The sequence below is a fragment of the Oculina patagonica genome, chromosome 2 (assembly GCF_052425735.1).
Source record: "Oculina patagonica isolate OP01 chromosome 2, crgOcupat, whole genome shotgun sequence".
In the NCBI taxonomy this organism is placed as follows: Eukaryota; Metazoa; Cnidaria; class Anthozoa; order Scleractinia; family Oculinidae; genus Oculina; species Oculina patagonica.
Window position 1 is genome coordinate 12,611,700 of NC_135759.1, and position 22,581 is coordinate 12,634,280.

Below are 22,581 nucleotides of genomic sequence, written 5' to 3' on the forward strand. Positions count from 1 at the left end.
CTCAAAATTGAAGTTTAAGGGACCGGTCATTATTTATCGCCTGGGGGAAGCGGAGAATTTTGGGGGGAACACTTGATATTCAGATGAACAGGAGGGGGTATCAGTAGTAACTGAGGGCCCAAAAGGGGGGATCACTAAAAAGTTTGGAAGGGTTCAGATGCGTGACCACTCTAATCTGTTTCCATAATGCCAGTTTGAGAGCATGCAAATAAATGCGCCCATTCTACTGGGAGATGATAGCATTTGCGATCTCAATTACAATTTGTTCTGACACAACTTTGTTTAAAAAAAGGATGCTGTCATACTGGGAATGTGCACATTTCAATTTATATCGAGAACGTTAGTGTTTAGCTAATTTTCATCTTTGAAAACAGGTGAATTCTAAATTGTGAAACATAACTCCTGATAACTGAAACATTGTGAAATAGCATGTTTTTTTAAAAAAAAAAAGGATTTATCGCCTCTCCAGGAATGGGCTACTGTCAAAGCTCTATACTAAATCCAATTCAACTGCTTCATTTGCCTCATTTTGAGCCTCGTCATCCGATTCAACAACTTGATTTGCCTCTTGCAATTGAGCCCCATCATCCAATTCAACAACTTTATTTGCTTCATAAGCCATATTATCCAATTCAACATCTTCATTTGCCTCTTGAGCCTCATCATTCAATTCAACAACTTCATTTGTCTCATGAGCCTCATCACCCATTAAATTTTTGTAAGGCAAGAGTGCATAACAGATTGTATTACATTCGATTCGAAGACTTCACTTCCCTCTTAAACTTCATCATCCGGACTGAGGTTCCGAGTACAGCGCAGTGATTTGCCTTTGTACTTCTTCAAAATAGGCGAGCTTATCGTCTTCGAATGCAGCTTTTTTAGCCTGAAATGAACTTTTTAATTTTTTAGCACACTCCGTATTTCTCACTCTTTAGTAAATTATTCGCTTTGTTCAGTTTGACAGCTCCTCTACCTTATTTAGCGCCCATCGCATTTGCTCTTGTTCAAGCAGGTAGTTCCTGAACCCAGATTACTTGTGACGAAACACAGACTCATAAATCTGTTGGGCAATGCTCTAAAAAATCCACTTTCGTGGAGTGTGGGTTTGGCGGTAGCTATTTTTGCCAGGGCTCCATATCTGATAACTGAATATGGGTGCAAAGACATCGACGGGGTGGGGGGATCACGAAAGTTATCGATGGTAATGAGGGGGGATTACTTCAATGAAATAACATTTAAAGGGGGATGACCTAAATTTCACCATGTTAAGCACAAACAGAAGTACGTAATTACGTACTTCTGGCACAAAAACCTCCGCTCCACCCCAGGCGATAAATAATGACTGGTCCCTAAAACCGGCACAGCTTATCGTAATGGCGTGAAAATGATTGCGAAATGCACAAACAACCACTAACTCAACAAACTATAAAACTAGAACTTGATTTTGTCGATAAAGAAATAAACACTCGCTTTTAGAAGAACTTCGAGGCCTTTTATTCCACTTCTATTGTGTCTTTTCACATTTACAACAGTTGGTGAGCAGCTATTTCGATTTTGCAGAGCAAATCTTTTAAATGTTCGTTCGTACAACGCTGCAAAATGATTTCGCGCGGAAAGTACACTCGACAATTCATCTCGCAACGGATACCGCCTATACCGCCCGCTGTGAGCGGGCCAGATTGGAGAATACCTCCCGCTCCCGGAACCAATCAGATCGCAGGATTTGTAAAATACTGCCCGCTCACGAACAGAGAAAAAATCAAAGTCTCTTCGAGATACCGACTTTTTTGCATGAAGTATGAGTCGAAGGTTTATCTTGTGCATTGTTCTTCGAACTTATCATTACAGTTGCTTGGTAGTTTAGTTTAACAATTTCCTATCTTCGCGGAGGAAATGCAGCCATATAATTTTGTCAAAAATGGCTCATCCGCGCCGGGTATTTATACACATATTCCTCAACATTACACAAATAAACAGTGCAAATTTCACCGAGATCTGATAATTCTATACTTTAAAATTGCAAGGACCTTTCGAGGCAGTCGATTACGGCAGCGAAATTAGCAAATGAAACAGCAAAATATGCGTTCGACGCTTTGTTTTTGCGACGCCATATTTGAATTGTTATAGGTAGACCGCTGTTCAATGTGTTCAAGGCCGTATCGTTACGATTGCTCCACGAAAAGGCACGAAAAAATACGGATATTTCCGACTACTGTCGGAGAAAACAAGCTGCGTTTTGTCTGGGCTCTGCGAGGGTCGGATATCAAGACAGCTTCTTCGCGGGTTTAAGAAGGATTATTATTGTTCATCCGTTTGGTCGAATGCTGCAGCTACAAATCTACCCAAGCTTCAAGCTGTGCAGAACTTTGTTGCCCGGATTATCAGCTATACCAGAAAATTTGATCACTTGACCCCAATCTTAAAAAGATTTACGCTGGCTTCCAGTCAATTCAAAACTATACCATCGCGATGCCGTACTCGCATTCAAATGCATGTCTGGTCTAACTCTCCCTTATCCTTTATTGCCCTTCTTAAAGCAAAGAGAAATAAGTGGCTGCGTGACTCGAAATTCAAACCTTCTACTCATAACGTGTTTTAAAGCGCCACTGGACAAAGGACATTTTTATATCGAACAGTTTCCTTATGGAATAATTTAGATAATAATTTTTAGTTATGTAATGCCATTAATATTTAAAGAAATAAACTCTTACGTAAATTTTTAACTTCTTAGTATATTGTAATTTTTATGTTTTATATTGTAATTTTTATAGTTATCTCTTTGTAAAAAAGATTCTTTTTCATCACAGTGCAACTTTTACAACTTTCAAGGGTTCCGTTTTATTAAAACCTGGTGCCAATAAAGTAGCACCAAAAATGCTAAAATTGCAGTCAGGGATTGACATTATTGCCCCCGCAGGGTTTTGGCCCAGAGGCCAAAACCCGAGGATGCATCATTGTAATCCGCGCGAATATAGAGTATATATATAGTATAGACCAGGAAAAATCTCGATTTGATCAATTTTTGCCCGCAAATAGTCTCGGGAGTTGTAAAATGCCGACAAGCTGAAAGCCCGCAAGTAGGTATCGGGAGTTGTAAAATGCCGACATGATGTCAATGATGACGCAAGTAAACGATGATTGGGTAATGATGACAGCCCAAGCATGAGCACGTGCACGGATGACAACAAGCAAACAAACGACACTTGTAAACGTTGATTGCAGTTGGGCAGAATTTTGAAAAAGATAATTTGAGGTTTTATTCGAGGCCTATTCATTTCACAATGTCTAAAAGCCGAAAGCAATGCAATTGTTGAAAAGACTTCGCGATAATTAACTAAGTAACTCGCAGAGAAGTAAGAAAATCCACATTTTTTACATCTGAGTGGCCGAAGAAGAAATATGTCTAGGAACACGTACGAACATATCAAGCCATATAAGCAAGCCTTAGTCCAAAACCGCGATTTACCAAACGCAAACTACTTGAATGGAGAAAAGCCTTGATCAGTCTATCTCTGGACGAGATTTACAAGAAACTTAAAAAAAAGATCTCGAGATAATTGTTTAAGACTCGCGGCAGGCGAAACCGGAAACCAGAAGCGAGCGATAAGAAAGCCTTTGTCCAACTGACCGTGATTTACCAGGCACAAACTACTTGAATGGAGAAAACTTATGCGGCATCAAGAAAAGAAATTCAAAAGAGATCTCGAGATGCATTGTGATTATTTAAAACTCGCGGCAGGCGTGTTAGATTCGAGCCCGCAAAGCGGCCCATTCAAAGCGACGAAGTCGCGAAAACGAGCAACGCAAGTCGCGATAGGTCGACCGTGTTGAATTAATAAAGACGACGGACTTTTTCTAAAGTCTAGCTTGAGTCTAGCTGAGATCCCCCACCACAGCAAAACATGACAAAATGATGTCAAGATGCTGTTGCGTTCTTGTAATTAAATGATTTAGCGTATCATAATTAATAATCATCCAAAATAGAAAATTAATTTCTAATAAAATGTCTGAATTGTAGAAAAGGATGAACAGCAGAGAAAAACCGATAAACATCGTCGAAACTTCGGGGGCAACCTAGTGTCAGCTATTTCTAGTAATACAAAACTTGTGCTTGACAATGACTTGTGCTACCGCTAGAACAACGTTAATAAAAACTTAAAAGACGTTTCGACCAAATAACTTTAGCCTTCATCAATGTTGTTTGCAAGCAATTTATTTTGTCTTTTTAGGCCCTGCAATCAATTTTTTTTCTCGCGTTACTGTCTCTCTGCGAATGCCAGGCCTCGAGAAATAGCCTCTCGTGAAAATTACGAGCCTTGTCTACAATGATCGCGTGTTCGAAGTCTATGTTATGGACAAGTGCGTGCGCATGCTGTGCAACCTTGGAATTGTTGTCTTCAACCCGAAATCCCTTCTTTGTTCTTTTAACCTTGTTTCCAAGGCTCTGTCTGTTTGTCCATAGAACATGAAATTGTAGTCAACACAGCCGATCTTATACACAACACCTCTGGACTGCAAAGCTGAAGGTTTTTCCTTCGGTCTCGGGAAACATGTGCGCAAAACATTTAAAGGTTTGTATCCCACTTTGACGCCGTTGTTGCGCATTACTCGCGAAATTCTCTCAGAGACACCTCTGACATACCGGAGTACAACCAAATTGGATGTTGACGATGTGCTAGCGCTCGAAGTGTCGTTGTTACTTGAATCGCGACGGAGAGCGTTGTGGTAGGACTTACAACTCTGGATAAAACGCAGAGGATAGTTGTTATCTCTTAGCACTTTGATGACGTGTTTCCTTTTCTTGATCTTTCTGCATTTGTTGATGGAATTTCTTGAGCTCTGTTAAGGAGTGTGTTTACGACTGACCTCTTGTGCTATGCGGGGTGATGTGAGTTGTAGTCGAGGTACTTTTCTGTGTGGGTTGGTTTTCTGTATACTCTGGCCTATATGCGACCACATACTATGGTTGCTGTGGCGTCTAAGAAGGAGAGTCGGTTATCTTCTTCAACCTCTTTAGTGAACTGTATGTTTGAGTTGATGGAATTCGAATGATCGTGAAACTCTTGCACGTGATCTCTCTAAATTCATGCATGACTGCTGTCATTTAAGTATCTGAGCTACGGTGGTGATTGCTCTTTCTTCTTTGTACTCCATCGCCAAGTTTGCGACAGTGGGTATCACGGGAGACGCCATGGTAAAGCGGAATGTTTGCTGGTAATGTTCCTGTTCGTAGGTAAAGAAGCTGTTCTTCAGGACCAGATCTATTAACTTCATAATGTTTGTTACAGAAATATGAGTACGCTCCGTTATCACCGTCTTCACAGCACGGATGCTACCCCAGCTTCCTTCTATGGGCTCCCAAAGATCCACTAGCCTGGTGTACCACTACGCCCAATAACCAGCTGCATCAACGCGCCAACCTACAACGTATCCAGACATTTGGTTTCCATCTTATGCCCACTGCTTGAGGTGAAATACTCGGTTAAAAACAGTGTTGTGTTTGCCCAGCACGCGAGAGACCAACCAATTACAGAAGATGAGATCATGGTATCGTTCGATGTCGTTGCCCTGTTTACGTCCATTCCAGTAGACCTTGCTCTGCAGATCGCCCGTGAAAAAATTACAACAGGGCGTTACTCTAACGGAGCGTACGGATATTTCTGTAAGAGAATCGGGAAGAGTATTCCATAGTGAAGGCGCGAAGAAGGAGAACGCACGTTCAACTTATGTCACAGAGTAAAAAATGATTTGGAGGAATAACATGGTGGGTGGTATTCTTGTAGCAAGGACGACAGGAGGGAGTCCATGAATATTCTTGAGAAAAATAGCCTCCGCCGCAGCGAAACTAAACCGGGTAGATTACGGCTGCGACGCAGGCTAGGTTGGGGGTTCTCGCTGTACATGAATATAAGAAAGGAATTGGAGCTTTTATATACAGTAAAAACCCCGCGAGTAACAACCTAGGTTTTCTCAGGTTAGCCTTAACAGGTTTTTACATAAATGGTACATAACACAAATTAAGGCTATTTAGGATCTTTACATATAGGTTCTTATTTTTTAAGGAAAAAATTTTCATGTTCTTTCAAAAAGAGCTTTTAGTTATATTCAACCTTTTATTTATATAAATTTTCCATGCCACATTTATGCTAATATGAAGCACTAATCATTCAGAACATGACATTGTATACATGTACAGTTAAGCCATGTCTAAACTTATTTTCTAAAGTAAACATTTTAAATCAATTCAAGAAAATAAGAACCTGTTTTCAAATTTATATTAAGGCTTAATAGGTTCTTATAAAACATAGGCACGCTAAGCGTGCAGGAGTTATTTTTTCAATTTATGGGGTGGCTTGGGGTGAAACTGGGTGATTGTCCTGTTGGGATGGTTTATGCCATGGGTTGAGCTATTTGTGTGTAGCGGCCCACGGAGTCACTTTTTTGCACAAAATTTGCTTGCAAACAAAATAACTTTTACGTGCATTTTGATACATCAGAACTGTTTTATTCAATACGTAAATTTTGATCATTTAATTGAAAAACAAAAACTAATTCAATTATCAAAATGTCACAAAATGGCACGTTCTTATTCTGTTTAAGCGGTTATTTTGTTGCTAGCTTTGTAGCAACCGTAACGTGTTACTTTTGTTTGTTGCGGAATACTTTTGTCTTTTTGCCAAACACTGTAACATGATATTGTTGTTTTTCTCACTTTTGTAACATGAGACCTTTGTTTTAGCGCAGTACACCTGGAGTAGGGTGTCGGTAAAACGCCGACTCGGGGTCGGGGTCAATTTTTTTGAATATTTTTTTAGAATACACCGATTCAGGGGAAAACCGGAAGTTGCATGGAAGCCAGGGTAAGTGGCCCTCGCCAGCTAAAAAAAAAGCGCGTGGGGCATTTCAAGTCGGAAAAAAGCATTTCCTTCACAAACTTGCTACAAATCTTGATCCTTATAAGTTCAAAAGTAAAGAGAAGAAATTCAATTAAGGTCTAACAAGCGAGAGGTGAAATTTTACTTAGCGGTATGATGTTGTTGTCGACTTCTCTGTAATCGAATAATTTAATACTTCCTCGTCAGCATAACCTCAATTTTAGCAGTTCTTTGCTCAGTTTTGGATTTTGTTGATCACTAAAACAGAACCACCTTGTGATTCACAAGAACTTAAAAACAGATTTTGTTTTGAGAGGCTCTTCGGTTTTTTTTTTTTTTTTCAGGTGTTAACAGAGAATTCAAGAGAAACTTGAAGATTCTAATTCTGTTACTTTTAAACACGCGCGGCAGGTTTTTTAGTAGAATTTCTGATGGGCATATAAAACTGTTTCAGGTGTAAATTGAATTGTATATGTTTTTGAGTAGCAAGGAAATTTATCTCAGTTTAATATCAATACAAATTACAGCTACCTTTCATATCAAAAGAAATATATACAAAGAAGTAGAGCGGTTTGTTTCGACAGAGAAACTCGCATGTCGGGCAGTTTGTTAACATGTTTCAGTCAGGAAAATCCCTCAACAATCGAAACATTCAGCCAGCTTTTTAAAATTTTGCACATACGTGAATTGCTTCATTTGTGAACTGGATCGAATTTGAACAGCAAGGGAAGATTGTATGGTGTGCGTAGTAGCGGGAGCGATGAAAGACGGGCAGGCTACAACTCACCATTTGCGTCGAAAACGATGTGTACAATTTCTGTAGGTCAATTTTACACCCACTTTCAGTGTTACGTGCATAGCGGCTTTCTATCGACATCCATCTTTCAACGTGCTAAACAAACAACACGGATCGAAATCCACCAATCACAGCCCACTAGCATGACCTTCTGACCTTGTGTGCTCATTTGCATGAAACCAACAACGGGTATATGCATCGGCTTTGATTGGCTCATTTCAAACTCACACAAATTGGAGACATGACTAGATACCTCCATTTATATTTTAAAAAGTAACAGATTGCGAGACATGTTAATGCGAGCTTCTCGGTCTAAACAAAACAATTCCGCTTCCGTATAAATATTTTTTTTTGGATACGAAATGCGGCTTTATTTTAACGATATAAAACCTGTATATATTTTAACGATATAACGATATAAACGATATTTTAACGATTTTTTATTTTAACGATATAAAACCTGCATATTTTAACCGATATAAAACCTAAATTGTACATGCAAACGCATGTACAATTTAATTTAAAAAGTTCATGCTATGTTGGCGAGGGAATATTCATTCGAGCTAGCGCTCAGAAGTCGGCAGCAAAATCTATCCGCCAAGCTGTTTATAGAATTGCACCTGTCGCCTTCTAGACCACAAATTTCTCCTTTTATACTTTTTGTTGAACTTATATTAAAGGATCAAGATTCCCGGCTATTTTGTCAAGGAAATGCTTTTTTCCGACTCGAAATGCCCCTCACGCTTAAAATTTATATATTTTTTCTGAATCGGTGATTTTTTTTAAATAAAAAATTGACCCTGACCCCGACCCCGACCCCGACCCCGACCCCGATCCCGGCCCCGAGTCGGCGTTTTACGGACACCCCCTGGGGTATTTGTTTCCTGTCAGAACTGTTCAACAAAGATTTTCGTTCATTCACAACCTAAATTCTATTCAACAAACAAGAACTAATTGAGTTATCAAATTGTCACGGAATGGCACGCTCTTATTCTGTTTTTGCTCTTATTAGAACGATTTCGCATAAGTCGTTTTTTAAATGCTAATGAGTACCATTAAAATGCTGATGAGGAAGAACAATATGGATTTTTAATTTGCGTTCATACCAACGTGCCTGGCTATGTCCCAGATATGGCAAACAACACCAAACAAAAAGTACAGTTCTTGAACCCTATTTTTAATTGCTGAACAGTCCAATCTGGCGAGAAAATTAAAATCTGCTTGCAGAACTTAAAAGCACTTATAAGTACCAAAAAATAACAAAAATAATGTAACAAGTGCTAAAAAATGAAAAAACAACATTTCTGAAATCTGTGCTTCAAATGTTCGGTTTTAAGTATCGGCTGTCCACGGCTTGAATACTGATACCCTTTTAAAGAGTCTGTCAATGCTGTAGTTTAGTTCTATTTGCAAAGCCTGGTTTTCCCTCCAGATCGAACTCTTCAAAAAAAAAAATTCAAGTGTATTTTTCTCAAAAATGCTTTCTGTTGTGTGTGGGACATGCACGTACATGTGGACAAGAATACAGCAGCACAGAATTTTTAAACAGCAGCACGCTTATTTCATCGCACGTGATTCTCTATTGTTCTTCTTTATTAGCATTTTACCGGACTCATTAGCATATAAAAGTCGAGTTATGCGAAATCGTTCTATTCTGTTTATTCTGTTTTTTGTTTTCGATCGTAGTTGCTTTTAACAGCAAAGTTAATACTTGTACCAGTTCATTAAATGTTTGAACGAGATGTTTTACAGTTGATTTCAGTTTACTTTGGCCGCCCGCTTTGCGAAGTTTGTTGGGAAATTGGAAACTTTGTTATGAAGTTGCCAATTACGTTGCGAGTTTGCGAATCAAATTGCGAACTTCGATAAGTTCCCAACTTCGGCCCGACTGAACTTTCGAAGTTTTGGTAGTTGAGGAGAAACAAGACATGTTGCTCGAAAGTCATGGCGATTTCTAAACTCGAAGATTTTAGAGCTTGTCAAGGAAAGTTGAAGTAGCTTGAAGTGCAAGACAACGTTTCGCATCAGCGATCACGCAAGTGATTTGCCGATAAATAAATTTTATGCAGGTAGAAATTTGGTCAAATTTTAAACTTTTTTGTATGAAAACACATATTTAACGATTTCTGTGAGGCATAATCTTCACTGTCTTCAATTTCAAGTCTTCTGCGTTTGTAAACCGGATGAAACTGGATGGTTTACCTATATGTAAAATTGATTTTAATCGAAGCCGACGCGACGCGACAGACTAATTTGTTCGAGACAACATGTTTACGGCTCGCTGAACATAAAAGTTATTTATTTTTACGACATTTGTTTCCAACAGTTTAGCGTAGCAAAGCCCTTTTTATAGAAGGTTTTATTAATTTCGGGCCGAAGTTGGGAACTTTGTATCGAAGCTCACAATTTGATTCACAAACTCGAAACCTATTTGGCAACTTCATAACAAACTTTCCAATTTCCCAACGAACTTCGCAAAGCGGACGGCAAAAGTAATGACAACATTATTCTTCAAATCTGCTTTGTGCAAATGTTATATGTTATTTTTACTACGGTCAGGAAAGCTAGCCTCTCCAAACGTACGCTCGAATAAGACGAATAACAAGTTAGTGTTGGGCCTTTTGCTCACGGCGTGTGCGTTGTAAGCAGGCGAGCGTTACGAAAAAGTTTTTAATCCAGGGTTAAATCATAACTCACCGATTCCGCCTCCTTCTAATCTAAAAACTTCGAACGAAATTGCTGACTACAACTGTGTCAGATTGCTTCCCCTTTATAAACTACAATTTGATTGGTTCCGATAGTACCTGAAATCTGATTGGTGTGACAAACAAACATACTTCGCTGACTGAGCCACCCACGACCCACCCACTGACTACAGGGAACATCACGCCGACTTTAGAGCTATTTTTGAAAAAATAACTCAAAAATGGGGACTAATTTGCCTAACAGGTTTTTAATTGTAAGGTTCTTACTCGCGGGTTTTTACTGTATTCTTGTGCAACATTCTTCTTTATCCGCTTACTTTCTCTTCTCCAGATTGTCCAGAGTCACGTCATCAACCCTAACCCTTAGCCTATTTAAGTCTGATATTCTTAAGATTTAAGATTTGAAGTCGCTCGATCCGCATGGCTGATTTTCACCTCGGCTGACTTCGCTGGCCAGCGAAGACCGTAGTTAAAGACTGAGGCTTTCAAGCCATGTATTTTACTCACCAAGAAATCGCCAAATGTCGACACAATGATGCGTACGCCATCGTTACCCAGATTCTACGTTCGGAATTAGTTGATGTTACATCACAACTTGACCAATAAGTTGATAAGTTCCCGTGAGATAAGACAAGGAAAACCAGGCAAACTATTCGTTGTTGTCGTTCGATAAAAGCATTCTTACGGGAGGGACTACTTACTGTTAAAAATTTGTGGATTTAATTGATAACACAGGTACATTTATATCTTTCAGTCCCTTCTGCCTTAGAGGGTATCGAAGATGAAAATAGCTGCCGACTTGGAATTTTGGGTACCGCAGCAGGTACGATAACTAAACAACTTATTGTAGTTTCCATCATAACATAATTTTAATTGACCTTCTATTAAAATGTTCTTGTTCTTACATGGTATTTTTCCTTAAATATTAAACACAGACTTCCTAGGAAAAAAAGAATTTCGAAAAAAATCAAGTAAACCACGAGGTTTCTATTTATGTTACCCAACTCATTCGATTTTTGAACTTGGGCTGAACAGAGAATGACGCCCTTTTCAAAATTTCCGACGAAGAGTACAACCTAGCAGGGTAGACCCAAGTTTTCTAAATTTTCTTCCCGGAAATTTCCGTTTATGCGACACTGCTCCTGCAATTTCCAGAATTTTCGGTTAAATGATTCAATACTTCGGATTTCGGAAAAAATTCCCAGAAATTTCCGGAATATTTGGTCGAATATTGCTGTATTATCATTCAAACTTGTTATGAAGTTTGTTGTATTGAACAGCTAGAAAATGTCGAAACAGAGTTTTTCATCGAGTTCGCACCAGCTTATTTAAACGGGTGCTTTACCTGTTGCCCCAAATTATTTCGTTGTGGGGAGAGGCGTCCTTTTAAAAGGCACTTTCAAGACTTCACGGTAGAAGTCAGAAATGACAGTCCTTCCGATCTCAGGGATGATCAGGATGCATCAGTCCTGCTTTGAAAACGTGGTATCCAAGCAACCTTTAAAGCTTCATTCTAAAGTTGAGTCCGCCGTGTTTTCTCACCTATGATGGTTCTTTGCGGGTTTTCCACCATAAATGAAGTTGAAAATTAGATTCTCAATTTCTTTAATGCAGTTTTCTGGTAAAAAAGAACAGACGCATGTAAAATAATGTAGAAAGTCCAAAAGTTTTAACAATGTTTGTTTTCACTTTAAATGCGAGGTTTCTTGTCTTCCAACTATTTAGTGTCTTTTCTTAGTTTCCGATTTTCCCTGCAAACTTTACCTCGTTGGCCATGGTTTTATTTAGGTCGTAAGAAAAGACAATTGAAGAGCTTTTATTGGGTCCCGAGGACAGCGAAAGCCAAATGGCGTTTCTGCGTTATTTTTGCAGCAACTGAGCCAATTTCCCTCAGTCCACTGTAGTATTAATTTCCAAGCCGGAAAGATATTGAACTTGTAAAGTAGAGTAAGCAGATGGACGTCGGAATCCAGCTCAAGAACAAAAACAGTAGTATCGTCTGCATAAAGAGAGACGTAAATTATTTTAGATAGTTCAATTGCCACGAAATACCATTCAATAGTATTCAAACCTTTCCTAAAATCTATAAAAAGTGCGATTCCAGGAATGAATTTCTCTTCTGTGTACATCACGATGCAGAAACTCAACGGAAATTTTTTACCAATGTACCAGTTTCTGATGTATCCGGTTTGATCCGGGTTATAGTTAGATAACTTTTTAAGAAGTAATATTGGTGTGAGGTTTTCGCGTAAGGTGGTACCTTTATACGGTTTCGGAATGAGCGTTAAGTTTCTCTATCAACGAGAGATCGATAGGGTCCACCTTAATAATAATTATAATAAATACAACACATAATTATAATAAAAACCTTCCCAAAATCCTTTGCAACTGAAAAATCGTCAATGCCAAATAACTTGGTCAGTTTGAAGTCAGCAGGAGTAGTACGTCGTATAGAAATAACTCTTACCATAAACTACTTCTTGTATAAGTCGTAGGTCGATGACGTCATTAGTCACGTGACTTTGCTCAGAAGTTTGTTTTTGCTCACTGTGACGAAAATAATTTGTTACTAAAAAAGCAGTCATTGCAGTTTGAAGCACATTGGTGTGAGACATTTCGGACTGCCCAGGTGTACAATTTTAAAAAAATGAGAGTCTGGGTACAAGTGCGTATCTGGCGTTGCATTAAATGTGAGGTAACAAGAAATTACATGTTGGTAGATACTTATATGTTAAGTACTTTTTAATCAATTCCATTGTTATGACGTCATCGGTCACGTGACCAGAACGGGTCACATTTTTAAATTCGCTTGAAAACTTTACTAGAACCTCTCTCTTAGGATCTTTTTGAGCGAAGTTGTAGTTTTTTAAATAGTGTTTTTAAAAATGGCCATTATTACTTTTTCCTGAAAAAGTGCGGTGCGGCAGTACAAAATACAATTGAAAAGTTTGTTGGCTTCCTACTCAACGACCATTTGCATTTGAAATAAAAGAAAATTTTGCCAAAGGCTTGAGTGTATGCTCTTTATGATAGCGTTGTCAGTTTCTTTTCATTTTAATTGCTTTGGGCAAGGATGGATTTTATTTCTTTCAGACGAAAGGAGTGGAGCCTGGGAAGAGTTAAGCTGCGACCCCCTTCCCCTTTACCTTCCCCTATCCCCTGCTAGCGGATTCCCCGTGGTCCGTATTGCGGGCTCATGACAAGATCATTTTAAAAATGGCGTCGATGGCGATCTAAAGAAGTGATTTTGAATTATATAGGATAGTTTTGTCAATGTTCTTTCTTCTTGACGCGATCACGAGTCCCCAAACAAAGGCTTTGCAAAATCCTTTGTTTGTATTCCCGATAAAGAAGCTAGAATGTGGAATGAGGAGAAACGGTGGAAGCTTTTCGCAGACATTTCTAACAGAAACTTACAGTGACCAACAGTGACCTGAGGTAAGCGTTTCTCATTGTACTATAATTTTATTTTGAAGACTGGCTTAAACTTATGTCTTCGGCGTTTATGTGAAGATTTATAAAAGTGCTAAAGATAGAATCGTGCTAAAACTTAGCCAACTGGAATTTAAACCGAGCTCGGCGATAAAAAAATAGATCTTGTAGATTTTGAGGCGAAAGTATCATAGTAAATGTCACTCAGTTCTTCGAGGCATGTAATTGTTATTTATATTTGTCATCTGAATGTTAAACTACTTCAAATAAATATGAATCGCATCCATTCACTATTTATACGTGAGGAAATGTTTGTCAAAATATTGACTAAGTGGTCATTTCAGCAACAACAACAACAACAACAACAACAACAACTTTATTTGCACCCTTTACATTCAATTAAATTAGCAATACAATAAATAAAAGAAATAAAGTAAAGTGCATGGCTGCCCAGAATAACCACGATTGGCTAACAAGATTGGGCAGCCATACTTAGTTTTTATTACAATAATTTATAAAAAGGTCAGGTATATTTAATATTTACATAGCAAACTATACAACACACAAACACACAAAAACAAAACTAAGTAGGCTTTAAGAAAAATTAATGCAAAAAAAGATGGAAAAATGCGGAAGTATACGGACAGATTAACTAGCAGAGTTAAATCTAGAGTTATAAATATGAAAGGTTCAGTTAATAGCTTGTGATAATGCTTAATTTATATTTTTTCTTAAATTGCTTAAGTGACAGAAGCTTAATGTCATCACTGATAGCATTCCAGATTTTAGCGCCCTGATATCTAATATTAAAGATTCCATAATTTGTTCTGGTTTTCGGTTTTAAGTCATTCTAGAGGAAAATCTTGTATTGTAACCATGAGTTTCTTTTGCCGATGTAAAAAAAACATCAAAATTAGAAGTTGGGGAGAAGTTGGTTTTTAAATTTGTACATAAAAACAGTAATGTGAAAAGTTACTTCATCAAATAATTTGATAACATTTAAATCTTTGAAAAGTGGACTTGTATGTTCAGAAAAGCTAGAGAAAGTTATAATTCTAATGGCTTTTTTTTGTAATACAAAAACAGGTTGCAAAGAAGTTTGATAAGTATTACCCCAAGCTATAAAACGATATGTTAAAAATGGATAAACAAGAGCATAATAAAGGTCCAGCAAGGTTTTACTGTTAAGATAATAGCGAGGTTTAGAAAGAATTCCTATACTTCGTTTAATCTTTTTTGCAATGAAATTAATTTGACTTTTCCAGTTAAGATTTGAGTCAATATAAATTCCTAGGAATCTAATGGAAATTTCTTGAGTGAATGATTTATTATTGATTGATAAGGAAACTGACTTAGGTAGTTTTTTTTTGGATTGGGTGGAACAAAACAAAATTTGACTTCTCAATATTTAAGGAGAGCTTGTTTGCACATAACCAGGAATGAACTTTACTAAGTTCATTGTTGAGATTGCTTTCTAGTATATCAATTTTTTTATGCCTAAAAAATAAGTTTGCATCATCAGCAAACAGATGGAAATCTAATTGTTTTAAGAAGTACTGTTATGGAAATCATTAATATAAATTAAGAAAAGCAAGGGTCCCAGTACAGACCCCTGAGGAACACCACAGGAGATATTTACCTTATCAGACTGATTGTTACCAAGAGATACAAATTGTTTTCTATTACTCAGATATGAAGTGAACCAATCTTTAACAATGCCACGGATACCATAGAGCTCTAGTTTTGTAATAAGTATCTCATGGTTAACAGTATCAAATGCTTTACTGAAGTCCAAGAATATTCCACAGGAATACCGGTACTCACGGTCTTCAATTGCCTTTTGCACTTTGTCAATTATGCTTAATACTGCATGGACAGTTGAATGATGGGAACGAAAGCCAAATTGCTTGCTGTAAATAAGGTGCCTCTTTTCAAGATAATTGGATAGTCTATTAAATACAAATTTCTCTAACAGTTTATTAAAAATAGATAATAGAGAAATAGGACTATAGTTATTTAGGCTAACCTGTGATCGGCCCTTTTTACTCGTGAATGTAATGAAACGAGTATTGTTTTTTTTATTTTTATAATATTCATTTACAACACAAAAATACTAATACTTACATATATATATATCTAATATTACAAAAAAATTAAGACGCAGAACTAACATTAACTATGCTCACGAGACTTATGTTTTAACAAACTAAAGCTACGATTACACATTAATGCTACACACTACTACATATACAATAAGGCTACGTTACTTGTACAATGCTACATGATACAAGGAAAGCCAGAAGTAAACGAATAACAAAAAAAAAATAAACAAAAGAAAAAAAAATAGAAAGAAATAAAAGCGGAAAAATAAACAAGACAAACAAAAAGATGCTCAAATACTTATTTGTGATTTGGATTTATGCTTTTCAATTTCAAGGTGACTTTTAAGTATAGCAAAAAAAGCTTCCCAGATATACTTTTCTTCTCTTCGTGACGCATTATAGATATAATATTTAGCAATGATTAAACAGAGGTTTAAACCAAGGCGACGAGGAAGATCTTGAGTGAACCCGTAGATTATATCCTGTTATGATAAGGTGATAAAGTCTGAGTGCTTTCTATTCCACCAGAGAGCAAACTGAGACCAAAAAGTTTGTACAAAAGAGCATGTTACAAAAAGGTGTTTCGAGGTTTGTTTCTCGAGTATTGTTATGGTTATGGAAAGTGATATGCAAAATTTTCAGTCGGTCGGTCGGTCGGTCGATGGGCTGTTAACTTTAATTTATGAATAATAATTTATGCATTAAATTATAAATTAATTTTCCTTGTTTTTTTTGAAACTTTTTGTTTCACACTTCTGAGGTTTGAATCGGCGACTCCTAACATCAACTATGTTTTTGAAGACCAAACCCCTAACCGCTTGACAACTTCGGCGTACTGATCATTTGGGCTGAAAATTAGCATATAGATTTCTTTGTGTTGTTAGTACGGTGACCGATACCGTAGGTTCAAGGTTAAATGGCTTGTATGTAAAGCTTCTTCGAATGGCTCGATTTATAGCTCTTAAGAATTTCACATGACAAATAGAAGAAATAATCTTAGAGAAAATATGAAAATCTTCGAAACACTGAACTGACATTCCGTGTTTTGATCGAATTTTTAGATTTTCCAGGCACGAACTGTGGACTGCGACTGTGTTGGGTATTAAAGGGTTGATTTCAGGACAATTGTATGAATAAAGTCCAATTTTAGCAGTCTCTGAATGTTTTATAGTTCCAAGCGTATTGTATGATAATCGATAGTCATGATACGTAAATAATTTATTGTAAAAAAGCTCGCCAAACTGACAAATTTTGTTGCCTTTTAATAATATACTGTATAGTACTTGATTTGCATCTCTAATAGGTTCATTAAAAAAGGAGAAAGAAAAAAAAAGACTTCGTAAGAAATTGTAAAATAGATTGTCGTAAAAAAAAAAAAAAATTAATCGTCCCTGCTGAGAATCGAACCCGGGCCGCTGGACTGGAGGGCCAACGCATTGCCACTTCACAACGCGTTAGCAAGCTTGCACTTTATGGTAGAAATTAGTGTTATATAACGAAGGCTTTTGAATGGATTACCCCCGTCCGCTGTAAACACAAGGAACCAACGTGATCATATCTCCCTTCAAACAACTTCTATACTAACATGCCGCTCACAAAAAGACAGAAACATTTCATAGCTCTACACCAATACATTTAGTATTCTCATTCACGAGTGGGCTAACAAAGCGCCTTTGATTAAATACTGGTATAACTCTAGCTATTTTGAACCTCTCAGGAACAATGCCAGTTAGGAATGAGGCATTAAAGATTATTTGTAAGGGCTCTGACAGAACACCTTTAAGAATTTTTAAAATTGAAACAGGTATACTAGATGGACCTGTTGCTTTACCAATCTTTAGGTTTGATATTTCAGTTTCTATTTCCTCTGGAGTAATGGGGGACAGGAAAAAGCTATCTCGAGGAGAAGATGACATCCACTCATAGGCAGACTTGTCAGCACTAGGAATACTACTTGCCAGATCACTGCCAATTTTGGCAAAATAATTGTTAAAAGCATTTGCAATTGATGTTTGGTCTGTTACTTCAATATCATTTAAAATAATTTTATTCATCGCCTGTCTTTCCTGTGAGGGTGATCGGATAATTTGTTTTATCCCCTTCCAGATTCTCTTACCATTATTCAAATGTATTGAAAAATAGTCATTGTAATAAATTCTTTTGCTGATTTTGATGAGATGATTTAATTTGTTTCTGTAAATCTTGAATTTAGTTTGGTAATAAGAAGATTTGGTCTTAAGAAATTTCTTGTAAAGATTATTTTTAATTTTAATAAAGGTTCTAATTGCAGAAGTAATCCAACGCTTAGTTTTAAGTTTCGACTCTTTCTTTGATAATTGCTTTAGTGGAATATGTATATCAATTATCTCTGAAAAATGTCATTTGCCTCTTTGGGCATGTGTGATAAATGAGACCATCTCATCTCAGAAAAATTACATTTGCCTCTTTGGGCATGTGTGATAAATGAGACCATTTCTTAACTTTAAATTTGTATCTTTCCATGATGTGTATTGTATTGCCAGAGATAGATTTACGTTTCTTTTGCATTTTGTGGTATACAGGTAATTTGTGAGATTAATAGAATGCCTAATGTGTAAACAGGATTTACAGAATTCAGAACTGAGGACTTTCTGAATTACTGGTGAGTTAAACTATGGATTATAACAAGTTCAGGTAGTTATTGATCTCTTCAGCCAACCTCAGCAATTCCTCTCTACACACATTCATTACTTTAGACATTTAAGGTCTACTTTTTGACCAGACATTTGCCTACTTTATAAAAAAGCTGTTTGACATTTTTTTAAGGCATGTATTTTCAGTTGTTGGATGGCCTTCAGTAGCATTTTAAACTACAGCTAGCAATGTAAAAAATTCAAATGAAGCCTGACATTTTTTTTTTCAAAATTATGATTAATGAAAGGAAGGGTGCAAAGAAAATCGATTTCTTCCTGGCCTGACCCAGGTAGACTGGGCAAGGTGAAACCATTATATGCTTACCCAAAGTCGCATGTTTCTCTGGAAAGATCAACAACAAAACATAAAAATCCATAAATGTCATTTGGCTATCTAGCAAGTGGAAAAAATTATTGAATCCACTAGCCCAACATGAAAGCAGTCAGTTTTTTTTCACACACTGAAAAAGGCCATTTAATATACAGTCTCATGCATGCTGGAAAAAAGCAATTTCATCAAAATAAATAGTTTTTGTTTGTTTTGTTTCTATTTGCAGGTGACTTGAAGAGTGCAATGACATTCCTCTTAGTCAAAATGAACTCAAAAATACACATAGTGTTAATGTAATAAAATTGTCACATGATTGATTCCCACATGTTGCCAGTTTAAACCTGAATATACTTTAGTGACAATTATAGCTATTTATGTAATATGAACATCCCAGAACCCAATAAGGCTACATGTGAATACTGACACTTTATTACATGTAAGTTTTGACATCATTCTGGGGTTCATGACAAAAATATTTTGTTTCAATAAAAATAATGAAATTAAAGAGAATTTACGTAATTATTATCGCAGACCATAAATTTACTCCAGCACAGGCTAAAGTGTATTCAATAGTGTAATGGCAGTTTAATTATAATGTGTGGTACCAAAAAATATCCATACCTACCCCAAGGATGGTTCTTTGGTTTGGACCCTTCCGACCCCCTGGAACTTTCAGTTTAGCTTCATACTTTCTTTTAAAAATTTGGGCTATTGCGACCTTCCTCCTCTTCGGAATTTCCATTGTCCATCCTTGGGTTGAGTATGGAATTTTCTGGAACCGCACAATAGAGTGAATTCGTGTAACCCGCGTTTTACATGCTAATGCGGCCGTGTAATATTCTAATGAGCTGTAGTGTAGTAAGTATTTGAGAAAATTTGTATGTGAAAGTCATGTTAAAAAAATGGGGCTTAGAATTTATCACGACTTGATTTATTTTGCAAATTTTACAAAAAAAATTTAAATTCAAGCTCGCATAAGGGAAAACAAACTGATTAGACGTTAAATTTGTCAAGTTTTCTCTCTCTTGTTATCGAATTCTGTGAAATAAACGCAAGCGTCTCTCAGCCAAGTATGTTGCCAGCTCGATGCAAATAGGCAATAGCAAACGAGGATGCCTCCAGATCTGCCCTACGGCCTTGAAAGTCTTAACCTCTTTGATAACATGTTCGACTTTCACCCTTCTCTTCGCTAATGCCCGATTGAATTTTCGTGCTCGCCTCCTCTGTCTATTATTAAGCAAATGCATCTGTGCTGCTCGAACGGGTGTTAATAACGATCCGCCATCGGGGTAACCTCGGTCAGCTAGTAGAACCGCATTCGGCGGGATGTCCAAATTTCGTCCTGGTCCGATGGGATCCATCAGCCTATATGACGTGGCATCGTGTGTACTGCCCAAGAAACCCGCTTGAAGAAATCGAATATTTCTTTCGTTGTCTATGACCAACTGAGTATTCATGCAGTGGTAATGCCTGTGTCCACTATAAAACGGTCTTTGTGGCTCCGAGAGGGGACAGTAGATCTCATGAGGGGTGCTATCAATCGCGCCGATGACATTAGGGAATTCGGGCCAGTTTCCCATCAAGTTTCCCCATTCCAGAAGGTTTGGCCATCTGATTTGGTTTTGGAAGTATCGCCAAAGTTCTGGTAGTGTTCTCTATATAATGCGAATAACAGAGGTTGGATCGACATCGAACCAGAGTGCCAGTGTATCCGCGTGAGGGTACTTCCGCAACCATATCATCACTAGTAAAATTTGATTGGTAATATTTATTTTCTAACGCCGTTGTCGTCTGCGTGGAGCTCCATCTAGCGTTAGATGAAAGAGTATTGGAATCATGTCGGTTGCTAACTGCAGGAAGGACCCTGGAGTTTCACCGGTGTTTCTCCAGAACAAATGCGCCTGTCCTGATATAAGAGAAAACACGTCTCGCCCGCTGAATACTTCACCTCGAAAATTCGGAAACAATCGATGCTGCAGAGGGTAATAGTTTTCATGTGGCTGTGGTAGTTGAAAACTCACAAAAAGCATCAGCAAAGCAATTAAATTCAAAAGTACTATACGTATTTCAAAATATTAAAATTTTAAAATATCACTGAAATGTAGATAGTCGATACAACTCAGTCGATACAACTTAGGTTTTTTTAAAATCAGCAGTTTACTTCAGTTCTGCTTGTAGCGTTTGATGTAAGTTGTAATGGTCGACACACAGTTGAAAACAGATATATCAAACGCAAATAAGAATATTTCGATGGAACGAAGTAACTTTTAGTTGGAACGAAGTAACTTTTTTTTGGAACGATCTGACCGAAAGTTGGAACTATGTGACTTAGAACGATGTGACCTTGGAACGATGTGACCGGATACCCACCTCCATGATCTTTTGCCGCGGAATACTCTTTGCTCAAATAATTACGTTTTGTTTTTTGTCTCTTTGCTCAGATAATTACGTTTTGTTTTTGACTCTTTGCTCCGATAATTTCGTTTTGTTTTTGACTCTTTGATCATATAATTACGTTTTGTTTTTGAACCGTCCCCTGCATTCCATCGTGCATCACTCATGTGCAGGGACATCGCATCGTCAGAGGCCTTTATATTTTGTTGAGCTGGATTTATCAAGCGCGCGGTTTTCTCGGCCGAAAATGCAGCGAGAAAATGACACAGAAGCAACTTCAGGTATATACCTAACCGTTTTTTTTTCATTTTGTTTTCTTTTTTACCAGTGCCTTCGTTCGACTCTGACTTATACAACGATTAAAGTGATTGCTTTGAGATTTTCTGACCACACGTGTATTGTTTTATTTTGCATAAACATTAAAATAATATGCGGCTCATTAGCATATAAAAAACGGGTTACACGAATTCACTCTAGTGTAGGCATTTGCTTATAAAAGTAAGTTGCAGATTGATACACACGAATCTATTTTTTAACCTTTTCACATTTACCTGTTTTCTATGGAATATATAATTATATATTGTTTTTACCGGTTTTAGTTGTAATAATAATAATAATAATAATGATTATGATAACGAATTGTTATATTTAGAGAGGAATACACATCAGCTGTAGCTGGTTTTCATGCAGATCCTCCCTCCAGGTCGAACTGGAATTTGAAAACATTTGTTTTTCAGGAGGGAGGAAAACTGGAGAACCCTGAGAAAAACCCTTGACATACAGTTCCTTCCAAGAGTGTTCATATAATTCTTTTTATAATCTATCTGTTCCCGGTGATTTTCTTTTTTGAACTCGCTTATAACGCTTTCAGACATTCCGCTTGCGTGGCTTTTCCTTCACAGGAAAACTTATTGATACTTTCTAAGGATTGATATTTTCCGTAAAAATTCGGAGATAATCATCTAAAACTGGAGATCCGTGCAAATTTGATGGTTAAAGTGGTTTTGTAAAAGTGCATTTATTCTTGTAAGATTTCAAAGTAGTCGTTAGTGAAACTACCATATGAAAGATTCAATGTAACGAACATCATTTTACTCTGATGAAGGTGGACAGAGGCCACCGAAAATTTAGGGGACTCTGTAAAGTGAGGAAACGGACCGCGGATGCGGACGGCGGAAATATTTAAAATCACGTCACTATTAGTCGAAGCATTTTCCAAACACTGGTGGAAACTCGTCCAAAAATGCTTGGAAAGTTTGGAAAAGTGCAAAAGA

At 37.2% G+C, this 22,581-nt stretch overlaps 1 protein-coding gene across 2 annotated transcripts in view; it reads left to right on the forward strand.

The window, feature by feature from the left end:
• Positions 1 to 22,581, forward strand: part of LOC144638762 (ATP-dependent RNA helicase DHX58-like) — a 45,321-nt gene that overhangs the window by 3,283 nt on the left and 19,457 nt on the right. The window contains exon 2 of one of the 2 annotated variants that reach the window (XM_078498024.1): positions 11,131 to 11,199. In XM_078498024.1, the coding sequence (XP_078354150.1) occupies positions 11,131 to 11,199 (69 nt within the window). Of the gene's footprint in view, positions 1 to 11,130; positions 11,200 to 18,255; positions 18,552 to 22,581 lie in introns of those variants that run through there. The other variant, XM_078498032.1, reaches the window with a different exon arrangement.